The sequence below is a fragment of the Melanerpes formicivorus genome, unplaced genomic scaffold, assembly GCF_026170545.1.
Source record: "Melanerpes formicivorus ecotype bairdi unplaced genomic scaffold, bMelFor1.0.p_v2 SCAF_3, whole genome shotgun sequence".
Taxonomy (NCBI): Eukaryota; Metazoa; Chordata; class Aves; order Piciformes; family Picidae; genus Melanerpes; species Melanerpes formicivorus.
Genome location: NW_027142355.1, coordinates 20,552,678 through 20,571,060, shown reverse-complemented (window position 1 = coordinate 20,571,060; position 18,383 = coordinate 20,552,678). Strand labels below are relative to the sequence as shown.

Below are 18,383 nucleotides of genomic sequence, written 5' to 3'. Positions count from 1 at the left end.
TTCTCTCATACTCAACTTGAAAGTAACTTTGTGTTGTTTGTGAACGTAAGAAAATCTTAAGGAAGTTTTCTGCTTCAGTCTCCCCAATTATGCATGCTCATCCAAATTTACTTCAGAGGCAAGGCTTTCATGTTAGCATACAACTCTTAGATCCTAACCTCTAAGCAGAGGTGGTTGTTTACATAATTAGAAGCAGATGACTGTTTGCAGATACACTGAAGGTTTCTTTAGCAAAAGATTTATTGAGAAGTGATGAAACTGAATGAAGTGTGTAGATGTGTCTTGGGGAGAGAGAGAACTGCAAGACTCTGCTATCTCAGGAGATGGAAGTAAGCTCACACCTTAAGCACAGTCTGCTGGCCAGGTCCTACAGCATTTGTGGCTGTTTTGCTATGGTCAGCATTGTTGTCAGTCTGTACTTTCGTAGGTCAAGCAAACCCATTTTCTTTTTCTGGATAGTTGAGGTAGGGCTTGGGAAAGGGAAGCAACATCACAAAGCCTAAATCATAAGCAAGGCTGGCTGCACAGGACAAGGGGTGATGGGTCTAGTCTAAACCTCCCCTTGTTCAGTTTAAAACCAAGGAAGATGTGATTTTATTTTATTTTTTCTTTAATTTTCACTGAGGGTAGTGAAATGCTGGCACAGGTTGCCCAGAGAGGTGGTAGATTCCCCATGTTTGGGTTGGACAGGGCTCTGTGCAATTGGAACTACGTGACCGTATCCCTGCTCACTGGAGGGGTTTTAGACTAGATGACCTCTTTAAAGGCCCCTTCCAAGCTAAAGCATTCTATGACAGAAGGAACCACTCCAACCAGAGCATGCACACTGTACCCCTGTGCTCTGCTCCTATTGTAGATCACCAACAGCTGTTGAAATACTGCTGCTTGTGCATGTGTGCACTCCCCCAGATTCTTCCTCCTTTGAAGAGGTGAATACAGTGAGAAAAGACACATTTTGAAAATTTAACAGCACCTTTATTAGGATTATTTTGTCAAGGCATAACTGGCTGTTAGAAGAAATGATTTTTGTCAGTTACATCATTCCAGATGAAAATATCAGACTCATTTCTACACATACTTCTATTTGCTTGTAGAAGGATGGAAAAAGACCTTTAGTACAAGGAGAGTTACACTTTTTTGTCATCTGAACAGGGCAGTTTTCATCCAAATTAGTCATCATCCTGTTTTAGAACTTCATGAAAGGAACTTGGAGCGGTTTTTCTGCTGCACGCTTCATGGCCAATGCGTAAGTATAAACCCTGGCATCCACTGCAAGGTGTTCCTCTTTTACAAGTTCTGAAAAATAAAACACAAGAGTGTATGACACACTTAACACTTCTCCACAGTCATTTAAGTCCTTGCCTAAGATGAAGCAGTGTAACATTTCAGACATGAATCCTTAATGCTAACATCTCACACTGCCCCTAACTCTGTCACCTGGCCAAGTCTCACAGGTTTTTGTTTAAGATAGAGTATTCTAGGATGAGAAAGGCCCGGAAGAGCTATGAGCAGAGAAGGTAAGGGTATCCTGAGCCTTACAGTATCACCAAGGTTGGAAGAGACCTCAAGGATCATCAGTCCACCCTGTCACCACAGACCCATGACTAGACCATGGCACCAAGTGCCACATCCAATCTCCTCTTGAACACCTTGAGGGACAGTGACTCCACCACCTCCCCAGGCAGCCTATTCCAATGACTAATGACTCTCTCAGTGAAGAACTTTCTCCTCACCTCCAGCCGAAACTTCCCCTGGCACAGCTTGAGACTGTGTCCCCTTGTTCTGGTGCTGGTTGCCTGGGAGAAGAGACCAACCCCTTCCTGGCTACAACCACCTTTCAGATAGTTGTAGAGGGCAATGAGGTCACCCCTGAGCCTCCTCTTCTCCAGGCTAAACAATCCCAGCTCCCTCAGCCTCTCCTCATAGGGCTTGTGCTCAAGGCCTCTCACCAGCCTTGTTGCCCTTCTTTGGACATGTTCAAGTGTCTCAATGTCCTTCTTAAACTGAGGGGCCCAGAACTGGACACAGTACTCAAGGTGCAGCCTAACCAATGCAGAGTACAGGGGCACAATGACTTCCCTGCTCCTGCTGGCCACACCATTCCTAATACAGGCCAGGATGCCATTGGCCTTCTTGGCCACCTGGGCACACTGCTGGCTCATGTTTAGGCGGCTGTTGATCAGCACCTCCAGGTCCCTCTCTGTTTGGCAGCTCTCAGCCACTCTGACCCCAGCCTGTAGCTCTGCATGGGGTTGCACCCGGCACTTGGACTTGTTAGATGCCATCCCATTGGACTCTGCCCATCTGTCCAGTCTGTCGAGGTCCCTCTGCAGAGCCTTTCTACCCTCTAACTGACTAACATCTGCCCCTAACTTGGTGTCATCTGCAAATTTGCTGATGACTGACTCAATCATCAATGAAGATGTTAAAGAGGATGTGGCCCAGCACTGATCCCTGGGGGACGCCACTGGTGACTGGCCACCAGCTGGATGTGGTACCATTCACCACCATTCTCTGGGCCTGGCTCTCCAGCCAGTTCCTAACCCACATTAGTGCATTTCGTGTATCAGAAAGCTCTTACCATCAATTCTTTGCAGCAGGTCATTCTTTGGAAGTGAAATAACTTCCACAAATTCTAGGAGAGAAGAAAAATAAATTTAAGCACCTTTAAATTAGTGAACAGTAGAGGAAGTTACCTCAGGGTCCTGTTTCTTGCAATTTAGAAGGAGGAGCAAACTGACTTAACGCTCATCGCCATCTAAAAGCTGTGACCAGAGATGACAAAAAAGCTGATCAAAGGAGGGAAGGCAGTGACAGGGCTCATTTGAAAAGCAGGTTGGGCAGAAAGAAACTGGGAAAGAGCTAGGAAAAACTGCAGCTGGCAGATAGGGAGAGTAAGAATCCTCCTAAAAGCGGATCTCCCTTCTGTGAATGAAAAATACACTGAAGTGGACTTCTGTTAGGCTTATGCCTGTACAGTGATGGACTGTAAATGTATTTTGAAGACCAGAACAGCACAAAGGGTTTGTTCTAGATGGCCTTGTTTGCCCTGTCTGAATTAATTCTTTGGGGCTTGACCTACAGCTACTGTGGATTTAGTGATTAGTATTTTCTGAGATACTGGTGCTAGAGGTGTAATATTTGAAGATAATTGATGTGATAATACCTCACAGGAATTTTTATGTCTAGGCCAAATTCAGGGTCATGTGTGTTTGATTAGGGTCATGAGATTAACCAAGCCCAGATAAAAAGGCTTTAACTGACACATTCTGTGTAAAACTTCCCATATGAAGACCACACTTGACCTTACTGTCACTGTAAGCACAGCCATGTAACATACCTCCATCATCTGCAAGTGGAAAAAACAAACAAACAAAACCAAATTAGCAGTAATGAAGGATTTTGAAATACACTAGAGTTTACATCTAAAAACCCCATTTTGGTAAGTGATGGACTGTGAGTGGCATGGTTATTACCTCCAGGGTCAAGCCTGGAGGTAAGAGGAATATCAAGGTTTAAAAGTGTTTAATGTCCTTGAAGTTTAGGACTGAAACTCCTCATGCTGGGTGCACCAACACCTGACAACACCCAGGCCTCTCCACTGAACTCAGCAAAGAAACACAGCTCTGCTTATCTAGACTGCAGGATATCATTTGAAGGGGGCCTCAGTCAGCTGGGGCAGAAGAGATACCATGGTAGGCATAGTTCTTTTAAACCTTTTGTTAGATTCTCAGGATTTTCAAATAAATGGTACAAAACTCACCAAGTTTTTGCTTAGGTCTTGTGTTCTCAGCCTCATCCCCATTAATGATGACGCTCACAATGTGTGTTGTGCTGTTTGACATCCCTGGATCCAAGCAGAGAGCTGTCAACAAGCACAGGCAGAAGTTCAAACACAGTTCTGTGTTTTTCAAACACAGAAGTCAGGCACCTCAACACTTTAACAAAATCCTTCACAGAAATGTATCTGGTACACAAGGGAGACATATATTTGGCATATGTTCGTGCTGGGGGAGTTGTGAAAGGTTTGTTTTCACACAGTCTTAGCAGAAATGCATTTGGGCCCAATAATCACAAGCCAAGTCTCAACTCTAATGGCATTTACTTGAAATCACATATAAGTGGCCTCACCTTTCTATTTTCTCAGGTTTTGTCTATGATCCTCATTTTGTTTGATGTAGGAAGCATTGGTCTGGCAACAATCAGGCTCCAAAGGCTCTATGGATTTACTCCAGTTAGCCTCTCTTCTTTCCAGCTCAAGAACATGAGTACTGCCACCTCCCCACAGCTGACACAAAGGTGACCTCCACTCAACCTGCATCATGTAGTTATTGTTTTTTCCTTAAGTTCGCAGATGCTGTTCATATTAAGTCCAGCAACACACGCCTTTATACTAAAATGCCAAATCATAGCTTGGATAATTGGGTTTTGTGTAAAGGATTTTATTTAGTAGCCAGGTTTTTCTGAGTATGCATCAAACTTTTACTTAAACCCTGAATGTTTAACAGAAGTTCAACAACTGCCTCATCAAGCACTTACTGGTACAGCCACAGGATACTGCTGTCTGCTATTCTGCACAGACTTTTCTGTGTAGATTTTTTCTTTGGTTTAGAACATTTCAGACATTTAGAATTCCCATTCAGTGACAGAATTAGCTTTGGGTGGGAAAATAAGAAAAAGCAAAGACCTGGAGTACATTCGATAACTTCCCCCTTGTACCCAGTTTCTTCCTCCAGCTCTCGCAACGCAGCACTTTCCGCAGTCTCATTTTCCTCAATGAGGCCTGAAGGGTAAACAAAGCCCAAAACCAATTAAAACCCCACCGCTTACCTGCAGTACCCAATCTGAGACCTAATCCAGCTTCATAGAAGAGGTGAAACCCTGTTTCTTGGAGGGATAAACTAAAGCATTAGGAAGACCCGCTTGGATGAGTTCCTGTGTGACCTGGTATAGGTGATCCTGCTTTGGCATGGGGGGTTGGACTAGATGATCTCTTGAGGTCCCTTCCAGGCCCTAATAACATTTTGTGATTCTGTGAAGGACTGAAGCTTCTGGGTTCCTAATGCTGCTGCCCACATCTTCAAATGAATATCAGAAGCATGCAAACTTCCCAGGAAATGAAATGAGTATTCTTGCGAAGGCAAGAAGCCAAATGCTTTGACTCTTAGAGAAAGGAGTGGAGGGAAATGCAATCTTCTAGCACCAGACTACTTGGCAAAATGTCTCCAATCCACTAACATGAACCCATTTTGTGCTCTTCAGTATCAAATACTCCTATTTCTGAACAGCACACTGAGCTACAGGGCTCACCGTGATTTTCTGGTTAGAGCTACCTCATTAAGATTGACACTCCAAGCACATCTAAACACACTTAAGTGTCAGCTTTATGTGACTATTCTTTACGTTTCAGTCACTTACCTGCAGGAAACTCCAAGCAATAACCATTAATTGGGGGCCTGAACTGTTTCACTAGGACAATGCAGTCATAGTGGAGAGTTCTCTGCAGCACTGCAATCACAGCCACACCTACAAGCAGTGACAGAAGACACAAGTACAGAGAATTTGTGTGTAGCAGAATTGAATATTTAGTATTAGCTCTGGAAAGCAACCCAAGCTGAACACGAAACCTTTAGATATCTGCTCCAGAATCCTGAATGATGAATTTAAGTTCCTTATATCATATGTGGTGAGAGATGCCCAAAATGGCATCTTCAAAGTACCCCAGCAAACAAGAGGCTCAGATATCAAGCAAGAGCAAGCCTCAGCACATTGCTATCTAGGAAAGGTCTCTCTTGCAAGCAGAGACTGTTTGGAAGCCCTTCCAGCCCCCTCCTACATGCTATTCATGGTTAAATGAAAGCAAACCGAATACAGCAGTCTACGTTGGGGTATCCACCATGCCTCTGAAAGTGCTGCACTGTTCTGAAGTGAATACAATGACCTCAGAAAATACTTGGTAGTAAGGTTCAAATTCTTCAGCACCAAGGTTAGCATTTCATTAGCTCACTGGTATAGCAAGCTCTGCTGAGCTATTTGCTCCACATCCTCATTCATTCAGAAACACATCAGCTTCAAGTCTGCACTGTGAGTTTATCAGAAGAACTTTCACAGGATAAAAAGCAAATAAAAGTCACCAATGTCCTACCATCAGCTGAAACACCCTTTTTGTTGCCAGTACGCTTTACAGTCTCCCAAGTCCTGTTTAATACAGAGAAAAGAAAAAATGGGTATGCAAGTTGTCTTCTACCCTTACTTCTTTCATTTAAAAATCAAAATATGCCATCACAGAGTGAGGCCCCATAAGAAAGCAGCTGGCCTTATGACTTAGGCCCAGTCATTTCTGGCTCTGTAAAAAGCATGGTTTTGTTTATCCTCCTTAAAGAGAGAAAATAGTTAAATAGGTAATTAATAATTGTTTAAGATCACTAAAAATAAGGGAAAGATGTAAGTGGTTGTCATGGAACAGGCAAGTCTTATAAAACTGGTCTGGAAAAGTGCAAAATAAATCTATTTATACAAAACACGTCAGATTTTGAAGGACAGCTTTTTAACAAGACCACGTGTATTCTACCTTTGATCTAGCTCTTGCAGCTAGTGAACTCTCAGCTCAGTTACTTGAGCACACAAGGAGCTCACAAGCAAGACCAGAGCTTCTCTCTCAAAATAAGCAATGGGCTGAGTCAAATCAAAAAATCCATCAGCAATAAAAATCCAATCTTTGCTGAGCTTTAAAAGGATATTTTGTGGATGAATTGGAAGGCACTAGATAAAGCAATCAGTACTGAATTGAACACATGAAGGGAATTGAAGCCATACTGTCACATCTAAATAAATACAGTAAAACATACAAACAAATTGGACAGTCACTGGTCAATAAGTATCCAAGATCCGGCATATCAGCAGGTAAAAAAAAGGAACTCCTAACGAAGCACCAGAAAAGCCACAGGATGGACTCCCTCATCACCACAGTCCAGTTGCAGAGCTACAGCTTGTTTCTGCCTGGTGTCTTTATAAAGGACAAGGTAAAAAAGGGTTCAGTGTGCTCAAAAGGATTTAGGAGTTAAATTCAATCCCACATGCTATCACATCTGATAGAGTAAGGCTTTTTTTCTCTGACCAGTCTGAACTATAAAGGAATTGCACAATGAACAGATCTCACCTCATCCTAACTAACCTAGAGCTAATTTGTACAACTGGGAACATTAAAGGAATCTGAAATGCCAGAGAAGCAATTACCTGGTTCTACCAATGGGATCAGTGTAAGTTGTTTCTTCAAGCTTCAACCATTTTCTTTCTACAATTACCTAAAATAAAAGAATTTTTTGTTAAATACCTTTTAAGAGTAATTCCAAAGACATCTGGGGGCTAAGAGGAGAGATAACACAACTGGTTTTGGATTGTTTTGAAGAAAGAATCCCAGCATCAGAACACATGCAGGAACATGCAGCAACACTCCTGTAACTAATATGGAAAAAAACATTTACTTGAAGTTCTTGAGTTGGAATAGAAAATAAGCTGAAAAATAAGTTTTCTTAATGTGACTTTTATAACCAAGTTTCAATGAATTCAGCTGGAATATTCTCATCTTTTTAAAAGGACTTTGCAAAGGTCATGTTTCAGCTGAAACAAAACTGGTCTGCATAGACTTCAGCTACACTGGTGATAGTGAGTGTCCACTTATCAGAGATCATGGCATGAGAAATGGAAGGCCAAACTATTTTGAAACTCCTCTTGCCTGCCATGATCTCAGACTACGGCCTTGTGTAACTGCTGTTTTCTGTAACTGCCAGCAGTGTTACACACCTGCCCTTTCAGGATTTCTGAGACCTGCTATGTGGGTGCTTGGCATTGGCATTACTACAAAATGTCTTTTCTGAGTTAAATGAGCTTATCTGCCTTGTGATGTTTCCTTACCTTTTATGTAATTTCTTTAAAAGAGAAAAATCCCTAGATATTCACCCAGCCCTTTATTTCTCTTTATGTAACTGGTATGCTGAGCTTTGCTAAAGGCACAGGCAGACAAGAAGCCTGTCTCCAGAATTTTGCATTGAGGTGGCCATAGGTCTGACCACAGAAATCAAAAGTAAATGGTAAGATGAACAAAATTACTTCCTATTGTCTAGTGAGACATGCTGCTGACAACAATAGAACAAGGATCAGCATGGGGAAAATAGGATCTGGGAAAAAAAAACAACAGAAGATTAAATTGTATCAAAGGATGAAGTCCAAAATGTCCTTCATGTGGCTGGCATGCTGCAATCCTCCAGTGCAGGACAAGGAGCAAATGGGGCCTCTGTGGCAATGTAGATCTCAAACTTTAAAGTAAGACACTAACCAACAGAAAAAAAAAGAATCTAGAGAAATGAAATGTAGTGTATGATGCAGTTATAGCTAGAGTACAGAAGCACAGTACAGTATCAGCTGGAAGCAGAGGGCAAATCAGAAGTCATTCAGGTGTCCAGTGAATTACAACTGATCTGGAGGAGCTCACCTAATTCTTAAAATGTGTTCTTCAGAACAATTATTTTGATGATCAACTGAAATAAAAGCAGCACTCCTATGGCTGTCAACATGACTACACATACTTTACAAGTAGGAGTTTGGGCATTTATTTTGGAAAATGTAATAGTTCCCTATAAGAGGAATTGGAAAAGCAGAGCTATGTGTTTTCTAAAGGGCTTTCTAATGGCTTTCTGGTCACAAAAACAGCAGGAAAGAAGATGAAGTATATTATGCTCGTTACAGGTACAAGTAATTCCATATGGAAGCGTTCAGGTGTACTTTAAATAGCTTTGTATTCACTCCTAAATCATTGCAGAACCAGAGTACAGGAAGATCCAAAGAGAAATAGACGAAAATCATGTCTCACCATTTGCCCAAGGAGAGGAGAGGAATATATATACACACACTTCAGTTAGATAAACACAGCCTAATTTTTGTGTTAATGAAATTTTAAAAACAATGCAGAGAACACAAAGGATTAGATTGATTGTGGTCCCATATTGCTGCACCATTCAACAGACCTGGCAGATGATTACCGTGTCATTAAGTTATCATTTGGTAAGCAGAAAGGGGAAAGTGGCTGCAATCAGAACATCACTGTCTCCAGGAACCTTGAAGAAAAAAAATAAATCCCTGGTCTGTGAGAAATTAGACCTATCCAAGTTCCAAAAAAAAACCAACAGAAAGGAGGGGGAGAAAAAAAGAAAAAGTTTTATGTATGCAAAGCAAACAGTGTCAAGGTGTCTTTTGTTTTTTTAAAACCAAGTATTCTTAAATACGATTTTTGGCCTCCAGAGTCATGGAGCAATAATTAAAAAGTACTATAGGACATGTAGCACAAATATTTACTATGGGAGCAGCTCAGCAACCCTCTGAAGTTTGGTGAAACACTTGCTGCTAACAGCCAACAGGGTGAGAAAACAGGAAGTTACCAGCTTTCCCTGGAAGCAAAAAGAAAGTTTTGGCACCTGCCTCATTTGATGCACAATTAAGACCTGCAGAAACTGGCCCAGAAGCATAACTTCTGATTTATTAAATCCCCTGTTTAAGGCCTAAGGACACTTTACAGGATGTGTGGCACTTACTAAATGAGTTAAATTTTATTGCTTTATCATTATTTCAATAGGAAAATGAAATCTGCTTTTCATTACAGCGGCCTGACCGGGGGCATCCAGAAACAAAGGAAATCAGAATCATCATAGAGTGGCTTAGGTTGGAAGGGACCTCAGAGATCACCTACTCCAACCTCCCCTCCATGGGCAAGGATGGAAGATCAGCTACCACATTCATGGAAGAAGATAATCCAAAATCAGTCCTCACGGTTACTCAACCGTTACAGACTCTCTTTTAATATAAGGGCCACTGGCAGAGGCATGGTAAATACTCTCTGTATTAATCCCACAAAAATGACTGAAAAAACCTAAATAGCTTAAAATCTAATCACAAATCTCCAATGACACCAAAGACTACAACATTCCAAAGGAGGATAAAAAGAAAACATTAAGCTGAAAAACCACACGCCCTAGCAGAAAACCCCAAAAGCTTACAAAGATGAAACCCTTTGCTTGAGAACTATTCATATCAAAAATCACCCAAAGGGAAAAGCCATAAATCTATCCCAACAAAGTATCTTCTTCCCTGAAAATGTTGTCTACCTTGAAACCTGAAGAAATTACAAGATCATTCATTCCAAGGAAGGAAAGCTGAATAAAAGAAACTAATTGTGTTTTAACAACAAAATGACACTGTTACCAAACCTGCCTTTAACACCAAAGATCAACTTTTAAGAACGCACTTAGAAGAGAACAGAAACAAATATAAGTAGTTTAAACTAGGGTGAAAGTGCTCCCAATAAGCCCCCAGAAGTACGTCCAAATTCCTTCCTCAGGACCTGACATTTGCTGACTTTATGAAGATGGCAGCACTGTATGTTTAAAAATGTATCTAAATTACCTAAACTCAAGCCCTTTCAGAAAGGATCAAAGGCGGCACAATGCTTAATGCTAAAGCAGCTCTCAGTGCTTCGGCACTTTAAAGGAACAGAAAACAAGGCTGAGTTTCATGATCCACCAGTCTCTCAGAGGCATCAGCATTATTTCTGAACACAGCAAACAGCCTGAAGACACCATACAAAAACTACCTGCCAAATAAAGAAACAAACCAACCCCCACCAAACAACAAAAGACTTAAAATAATGCAGTACAGCAGGTTTTTTCTCACCACATTAATAATTTATATGATTATTTTAACAAAGTGAACTTTGATTACTTGACCATCAGAAAGAAGTGTTTTGTCTATTAAATAGATTTAACAAACATACAGCACCTCAGCACTTCTACTCTGCACTCAAAACCATTCTGATGGCTCTCAAATAATTACTCTTTAACAACCAAACGCGTCAAACCCAGCAGGTCGTACCTCTTCTTTAACCACGGACTGTCTAGCAGTTTTGGGAACTCCTGTGGATGTCTCTGCTGCCATTTTCAGGGAAGTCTGGCTTTTCTCCTCCTGTGCAGAGTCCAGATTACTATGAAACAAAGTCAATATTTGTTTTCAGAGTAAAGTTGAAAGGTTCATTTCTGCATTCTAAAGTAACAGAGAAAACTTGCTGGAGAAAGTTAGGGAAGTGTGATGGCAAGTACAATTCACCTTCAGCTCCAACGGATGGTTTCAGGGTCAAAGAATGAAAAGAAGCAGTGGAAGTTTGGATCAAATCCCTATTGTAATAGTCCTCTCAGCTGCCAAAAGGCTATGCTGGCTGAAGACATGCTCCTTAACTCTTCAAAGGTCAGACAAACACAGAGACAAAATGGATCTGTTTCAGTCAAATTGTTTCATTCTGATATGGATGAAGTGGTCTCTTACACAGCATTACCACAGCAGGACTACATGCTCCACTGTCAGAGTGGAAAAAAAGCCTTATACCAAGAGGGCTTCGGGGGCAAAAGTTGCCAGCTATTGAGAAACAACTGGAACTAGAAAGTACCTCCATGTTACACACATCACAAAAATAAACACACAAATTACTCAATTCTTCCCCCAGAAAATAAGGTCAAAAAGTCACCTGTGTGTGGCAAATCTAGGTGGCACATTAAGTTAACATGACCAAAGCATAGCACATTGTCCTACTGGGAATGATGTGACTAACACTGTGCAAAGAACAGTTGAATATATGCCCAAAGCAAGGCTCTGCACCTGCAGCTCAATACCTCAGCCTGCATCCTAATGCTCCCTAGGAAGGTAAGATTATCCACTCACTCCCTCAATCCAGTTCTAGCTGAAAGGCACACCAGGGAGCAGAAAAATATGGTGCATTAGAGTCACTATTAATCCCCTGCCCTGCTGTGGAGCTATGGGGTGCTTTCAGTGCAGACACTGTTACTCCAAGGAAGCTCATCTCTAATATCAAGTTGTAATACTTGAAGTCCTGAAAAGCAGCACAAATCATAAGCAAGATGACAGTGCAAAGAAGCAAATGAGTTTAAACATGGGAGAGATGAGACAATCTTACTAATCTCTATCATTCACAGCGTTGCTGGTTGTAGATTTTCCATAAAGTCAACAGGAGTCTTTCTGTTGACTTCAGCTTGGATTTAATACAGCTCTGTGGGATCTCCAACAAAGAACAGTATCCATTTCCTGAGTGATCACCTGCTCTTTCACACCCAGTTTTAGCACGTTCATTGTTTACTTCATCTTTATCCTTTTAGGATAACATCTGCTGCACATTTGTGAAACATGTAAGAGCATGCAGGAACAATCAGCTTGCTTGTACATTAAATTTGCATATCATTCCATAAAATAATTAAAAGGAAAAGGTAGTAAAAAGTATTTATGGTGATTAGGATTAAAACCAATGTACACAAATCCACTTCTTCAGTATGTAGACAGGAGAAGCTCTTTCTTAAATCTTAAGACAGTATTTTTGGATGAAGTAGATCATAGTGGTCAAACATTCAAACTGTAATGTTAAGTCCTGAAAAGGAAACCTAATTCTGCTCTTTCAAAAGTATCTTCTACAATCCTTTCTTCAAGCAATGAAGCTCCATCTTAAAACTATATAGGTTTACTTACTGCTTGTTAAATTAAGTTGTACTCCTGATTTAAAATATACCTTACTATTTGTATGAAAACCTGTTCTAGAACCTCACTTGCTTATCTTCTGATTACTACCCCAAGTTGGTCAGCTGTTACACACTTTTTTTCTTGAGCCAGCAATGGCTCAAACTCTCTTCATGTCAGATTTAAGAGCTGTAGCTGGCCAATAGCCATGTTCTCTTGCTGTGGCTCTAAAATACAAAATCAAGCTTTCCATCAAATTTATGCAAAAGAAGCCCAGCCCAGCAAAGCAGTTTCAAGAAGCTCTTGGCCATCTCGAGGGAAGAGTTAAAGGAGGCTCTGTGTGATGCCCTAAGTACACAGCTTTAAAAACATAAACCCCTCACTGCCTAGTGACAACAAACTCACTTCCGAGTTTGGAAAGAATCACAGCCTTTTAGACTGACAATACAAACATATTTTTGTTGTTTGAACAGGCTGAATAAGTTTTTGTCTTCTCAGCCTCCCCTCACAAGCAATCCCACTCTATTGATCATAGTAATCCTTCTATGTAAGCTTGCAGGTATCGGACATCTTTTGCAAACAGTGGATTAGCTCAGTTGTACCCCAAATCCCACCAGCAGCTATTGTAATGTTTGTACAACAGTATCAATACTGACCTATATCAATTACAAACACATACTAGAACCTCATCTCATGGCAGAACCTAATCTCAACACAGATCACTCTCTTCTGTGGTGGACAGATTCAAGGGTGCTTTGCAATTTAAAATAGCAAAAAGTACACAGCCTCAGTGGTTTGAATTATCACTAAAATCTAAGGTGAAAAATGAGAGATGGAGAAAGAAAGGAAGACTTGTACTTCAGCTTCTGTAGTTTTGATCTCGTCCACAAGAGGGTGCAATAACTCCACGGATGTGTGACTTCTTAACAAGCCCACCAAAAAAGTAATAGTTCCCTAACTGAGCTGACTGTATAGAAGAGATTTTCTGCTGTTAGAAAGCTGAAATTCCATTTGGTTTAATGAAGGCTGCGAATTTGGTATTTCACATTAGTCATGCTGTCAAGGGTGGCAACACCTTTTGTTCATAAACAAAATCAGCTGCAACTGAAAATTAACACTACAGTGTAAGGCTCCTGAAGCCCTATGTCTGGTTTCAGAAGAGACTTTGTCTTGCAGCCCTCAGGCAGGCAGGTTCTTCTAGCTCATTACCACTGCATATCTTGAATAGAAAATGCAACACAGCTTTCACAGCATTCTGGGAAGGAGACTACCTGACTTAGGATTTCATGAACTATATAATAGAACCATAGAATGCTAGGGGTTGGAATGGACCTTCACAGGTCGAGTCCAACCCTCCTGCAAAGCAGGGCTGCTTCGGGCAAGTCACACAGGAATGCATCCAGGTGGGTTCTGAAGACCTCTAGAGAAGATTCCACAACCTCTCTGGGCAGCCTGTTCCAGGGCTCTGTCGCCCTCACAATAGTTTTTTCTCATGTTGAGATGGAATTTCCTGTGATTGAATTTACATTCATTGCCCCTCATCTTATCACTGGGTATCACTGAAAAGAGACTGGCTCCATCCTCCTGACAGCCACCCTTCAGATATTTGCAGACAGTCATAAGGTCCTCCCTCAGCCTTCTCCAGGCTAAAAAGCCCCAGGTCTCTCAGTCTCTCCTTTTAAAGAGATGCCCCAGTCCCTTAACTGTCCTTGTAGCCCTCCACTGAACTCACTCAAGAAGTTCCCTGTCCCTCTTGAACTGGGGAGCCCAGAACTCTGCACAGTTTTCCAGATGTGGTCTAACTAGGGCTGAGTAGGGGGAAGAAGAACCTCACTTTACCTGATGGCCACACTTTTCTTAATGCACCTGAGTATACCATTGGCCTTCTTGGCCACCAGGGAACATTGCTGTTGCATGGATAACTTACTATCAACCAGGACTCCAAGGTCCTTCTCCCTTGAGCTACTCTCCAGCAAGCCAACGCCTAACCTGTACTGGTGCATTGTCTTATTCCTCCCCAGGTGCAGGACTCTACACTTATCCTTGTTGAACTCATTAGGTTAGTCTTTGCCCAGCTGTCCAGGTCTCACTGAATGGCAGCACAGTCTTCAAGTGTGTCAGCCACTCCTCCCAGTTTTGCATCATCAGCAAACTTGCTGAGAGTTCACTTTGTCTCATCACCTAGGTCATTGATGAAGATGCTGAACAAGACTGCACCCAGCACTGACCCCTGGGGAACACCTCTAGCTACAGGTCTCCAACTGGACTCCACACTGTTGATCACGATCCTCTGATCTCTATTGTTTAGACAAGTCACAATCCATCTCACTGTCCACTCTTCTAAGGCAAACTTCCTGAGCTTGCCCATGAGGAAGTTGTGGGAGACAGTGTCAAAAGCCTTTAGTCAAAGACAACAACATCCACTGCTCTCCCTGCATCTACCCATTGAGTCACACCATCGCAAAAGGCGATCAGATTAGTCAAACATGACTTCCTCTTGGTAAATCCATGTTGGATGATCCTGACAAGCTTATCTTCCTTCATGTGCTTACAGATGACCAAAAAAATGAGATGCTCCAATCACCTTTCCAGGGATGGAGGTGAGGCTGACTGGTCTGTATTTTCCTGGGACCACCTTCTTACCCTTTTTGAAGACTGGAGTGACACTGGCTTTCCTCCAGTCCTCAGGCACTTCTCCCATTCCCCAGGATCCCCCAAAGATGAGGGATACATTTATAAAAATATAATTTTTTAACAGTTAAGATGATGTCAAAGTGTCCACATCCATCAGCTTTCTTAGCACAAATCAACTGCACTTGAACTATAAACCATGGAAGTAAGATGTTTTGCCTGCTTCTACCTTTCCTGATTATTTTTACATCTTGTATTAAAGGCCACTGCTGGCAAATTACACTACTTATTCCATGTGGGGGTCAAAGTCAGGCCTGATAAAGGCCTAAAATTTATAAAAGGTGTAACTTTATTCCCACTGCTTATTCCCTTATTAAGTGGCTTCTTTACAAGGCAGCATCCAACCATGTTAAGATTTCTAAATTATCCATCCCAGGAGTTAAAATCTTAAGCAGCTGAGGCTGAATTATCTTAGAGAGTAGCCAACCTACCAGGGCTTTACATTAACCTAATTCAAGTCATCGTGGATGGATTAGCTTTGCTAAATGACTTTTCAAAAGATATTCTGTGATCCACACCGTATCACATTTAATAGAAACTCAGCAATGGCATCGTAAGCTCAAGATAAAACACAAGGTTACTTATAAAGAATGTGCAAAATGGACATTTAGCAGTGTTTTATGCACAATTTAACCAACAGCACACTGAGATACGTGTGCTGAAGGCAAACATCTCTCCTAAGGCACTTCAAACTTGTTACCAGTGGTCAACGAAGTTGCATGAGACTCTCTCAAAGAAACTAATTAGCACAAGTTGGTGGGAGAGAGGGAGAAAGTGGAGGAAAACCGCTTCATTTCTGTCATGGTATTTAGCAGCGTAGATAACCTGCTCAGCACCAAATAAAATATGGACTAACTGGCTTTTGGCATGTAGAACAGAGAACAGCAAAGACTATCTTGCATAAGCAGAGGAGGGCTGGCAGCATCTCCATATTGTTAGCAACCTTCTAGACAACTGATGGGTGAGAGGGCTTGGGAAGACAATCTCAGACAGCAGATGTAAAAGCATTTGAGGAAAGCATGAGATGGAAATAACTTGGACCTCCACACTGGGGACATGCAGGCACAGAAATGACAGGGGAACCACAGAGCTCAAAAAGAACACATTATGCAGTTATCACTTGACTCTCTCCAAAATAAAATAAATGCAACCCTGTTTGAGGAGAAACTGTTGCTGTAGAGATCTGTTATAGAATCACAAAATTTTGTAGGTTGAAAAAGATCTTTGAGCCCAGCTGTTAACTGTGTGCTGCCAAGTCCACTACCCCGGCACATCTTCTAAATACCTCCATGAATGTGAACTCAACCACTTCCCCAGGGAACATATTCCAGTACTTAACAATCCTTTAGGGTTAGAAATGTTTCCTAATATCCAGTCTAAACTTGGCACAACTTGAGGACATTTCATCTTGTCCCATGTCTTGTAATTGGGAGAACAGGCTGACCCCCACCTTGCTGTAACCTCCTTTCATCAGGTAGTTGTAGTGAGCAGCAAGGTCTCCCCTGAGTCTCTGCTTCTCCAGTCTAAGCAAGCCCAGTTCCCACAGCTGCTCCTCAGAAGACTTGTATCCTAGGCCCTTCACCAGCTTCATTGCCTTTCTTTGGACACATTCCAGCAACTCAATGTCCTTCTTGTAGTGAGGGACCCGAAACAGAACACAGTATTTGAAGTGCAGCCTCACCAGTGCCAAGTACAGGGGAACAGTCACCTCTCTGGTCTTGCTAGCCACACTATTTCTTATCCCAGGATGCTGTTGGCTTTCTTGGTCACATGCGCACAGCGCTGGCTCCCATTCAACCAGCTGTTGACCAACACTCCCAGGTACCTTTATACTGGGTTGCTTTCCTGCTACTCTCCCCCAAGCCCGTAGCGCTGCATGGTGGTGGTGTGACCAAAAGCAGGACTCGGCATCTGGCCTTGCTGTACCTCATACAGCGGGCTAGCCCATCTAGATCAATCCAGCCCATTCAGATCCCTCTGCAGATCCTTCCTACCCATGACCACATTAACACTTCCACCCAACTTGGTGTCTCCGGCAAACTTACTGACGGTGCACTCGATTCCCTCATCCAGATCACTGGTAAAGTTGCTAAACGGAACTGGGGAACAGTTATAACGCTGGACAGTCGAAATCTTACACAAACACATGCAAAGCAAGAAAACAAAGCCTAGTAGGAAGGAATACCACCCACTGCTCCCCTAAGGCCACCCCTGTTTTCAACCTTAGCCGCCTGGAAACCCCCCCTTTGGGCCACGCCGCACGTACGAGGGCGGGAGGAGCGGCCCAGCAGGCGAGGGGGTGCCGCGACGGGCAGGTGCGGTGAAGTCGGGGAAGGCCGGGCGGGCTCGTCAGCGAGCAGTGCTGAGGCAGCAGCGGCACCAGCTGAGGTGAGGTGAGGTGAGGGGAAATGAGGTGGCTGCCCAGGGCGCCCCTCAGGCGGGGCCAGGCGGCGCCGCGCCGTGTGCGCATCCGATGGCGGACCGGGTAGAGCCGAGAGCGGCGGGAGAGGTTCCGGGCGGAGCGGGAGCTTCCGGGAGCAGCGGGCCGAAACGGGTCGAGCCGGACCGGACCGAGTTGGGTTGGCTTGGATTGAGGGGGAGGATGAAAAAGGAGCAGGTCGTGCACTGCCAGTTTTCCGTGTGGTACCCGCTCTTCCGGGCCGTCACCATCCGCAGGTGAGGGGAGTGAGGAGCGCGGTGTGGGGCTGAGGGCGGCTGGGCCCTGGCCGGTGTGGGGCTGGGCTGCGTGTAGGCCTAGGCCGGGTGAGGGGCCGGGAGAAGCGGTTGCAGGGGAGCTGTGTAGCGGGGAAGATGAGGGGGCGGCTAGGACTGGACTGAGGGGTGGGGTGAGGAGATGTGTGGGGCTCTTCAGGGGTGGACTGAAAAATGGGCAGGTTTGAGTGAGATACTGGGGACCTTTTTGGGGCACAACTGTGATGGAGATAGGGAAGGCTTGATCAAGCTGGAACCCCGGGAGCTGGGGTCTCATCCCTGCACCCTGAGAGACTTGTTTGGGGCAGCCTCGGGGGCAGGCCAGACACCCCTGTGCTCCCTGCTCTCCTGGTGGGACTCTGCACTGAGCACCAGCTGATGCTACATACACTGCTATTCCCACTTGGTTGCTCAGG

General features: G+C 43.3%; 2 protein-coding genes across 7 annotated transcripts in view; one reads left to right on the top strand and one right to left on the bottom strand.

Annotated features, from left to right (window-relative positions):
* Positions 1–959: 959 nt before the first annotated feature.
* On the bottom strand, positions 960–17,758 carry NUDT5 (nudix hydrolase 5). Of its 6 annotated transcripts, none has more exons than XM_068168378.1 (9): positions 17,478–17,740; positions 10,921–11,029; positions 7,237–7,304; positions 6,146–6,198; positions 5,419–5,526; positions 4,688–4,783; positions 3,764–3,865; positions 2,582–2,635; positions 960–1,296 (listed from the first exon to the last, which is right to left on the bottom strand). In XM_068168378.1, the coding sequence occupies exons 1-9, from the start codon at positions 17,723–17,725 to the stop codon at positions 1,187–1,189; spliced, it is 948 nt and encodes a 315-aa protein (XP_068024479.1). In that variant the 5' UTR covers positions 17,726–17,740; the 3' UTR covers positions 960–1,186. The 6 variants fall into 6 exon arrangements, with proteins under 6 accessions (XP_068024479.1, XP_068024506.1, XP_068024513.1 ...); XM_068168405.1 differs by having other exon boundaries at positions 17,522–17,604; XM_068168412.1 differs by lacking the exon at positions 17,478–17,740 and adding an exon at positions 17,301–17,415.
* CDC123 (cell division cycle 123) overlaps positions 17,635–18,383 on the top strand; it is a 39,346-nt gene continuing 38,597 nt past the window's right edge. Inside the window, exon 1 of the mRNA XM_068168365.1 lies at positions 17,635–17,931. Coding sequence (XP_068024466.1) covers positions 17,729–17,931 — 203 coding nt within the window. The 5' untranslated portion in view covers positions 17,635–17,728. The remainder of the gene's footprint in view (positions 17,932–18,383) is intronic.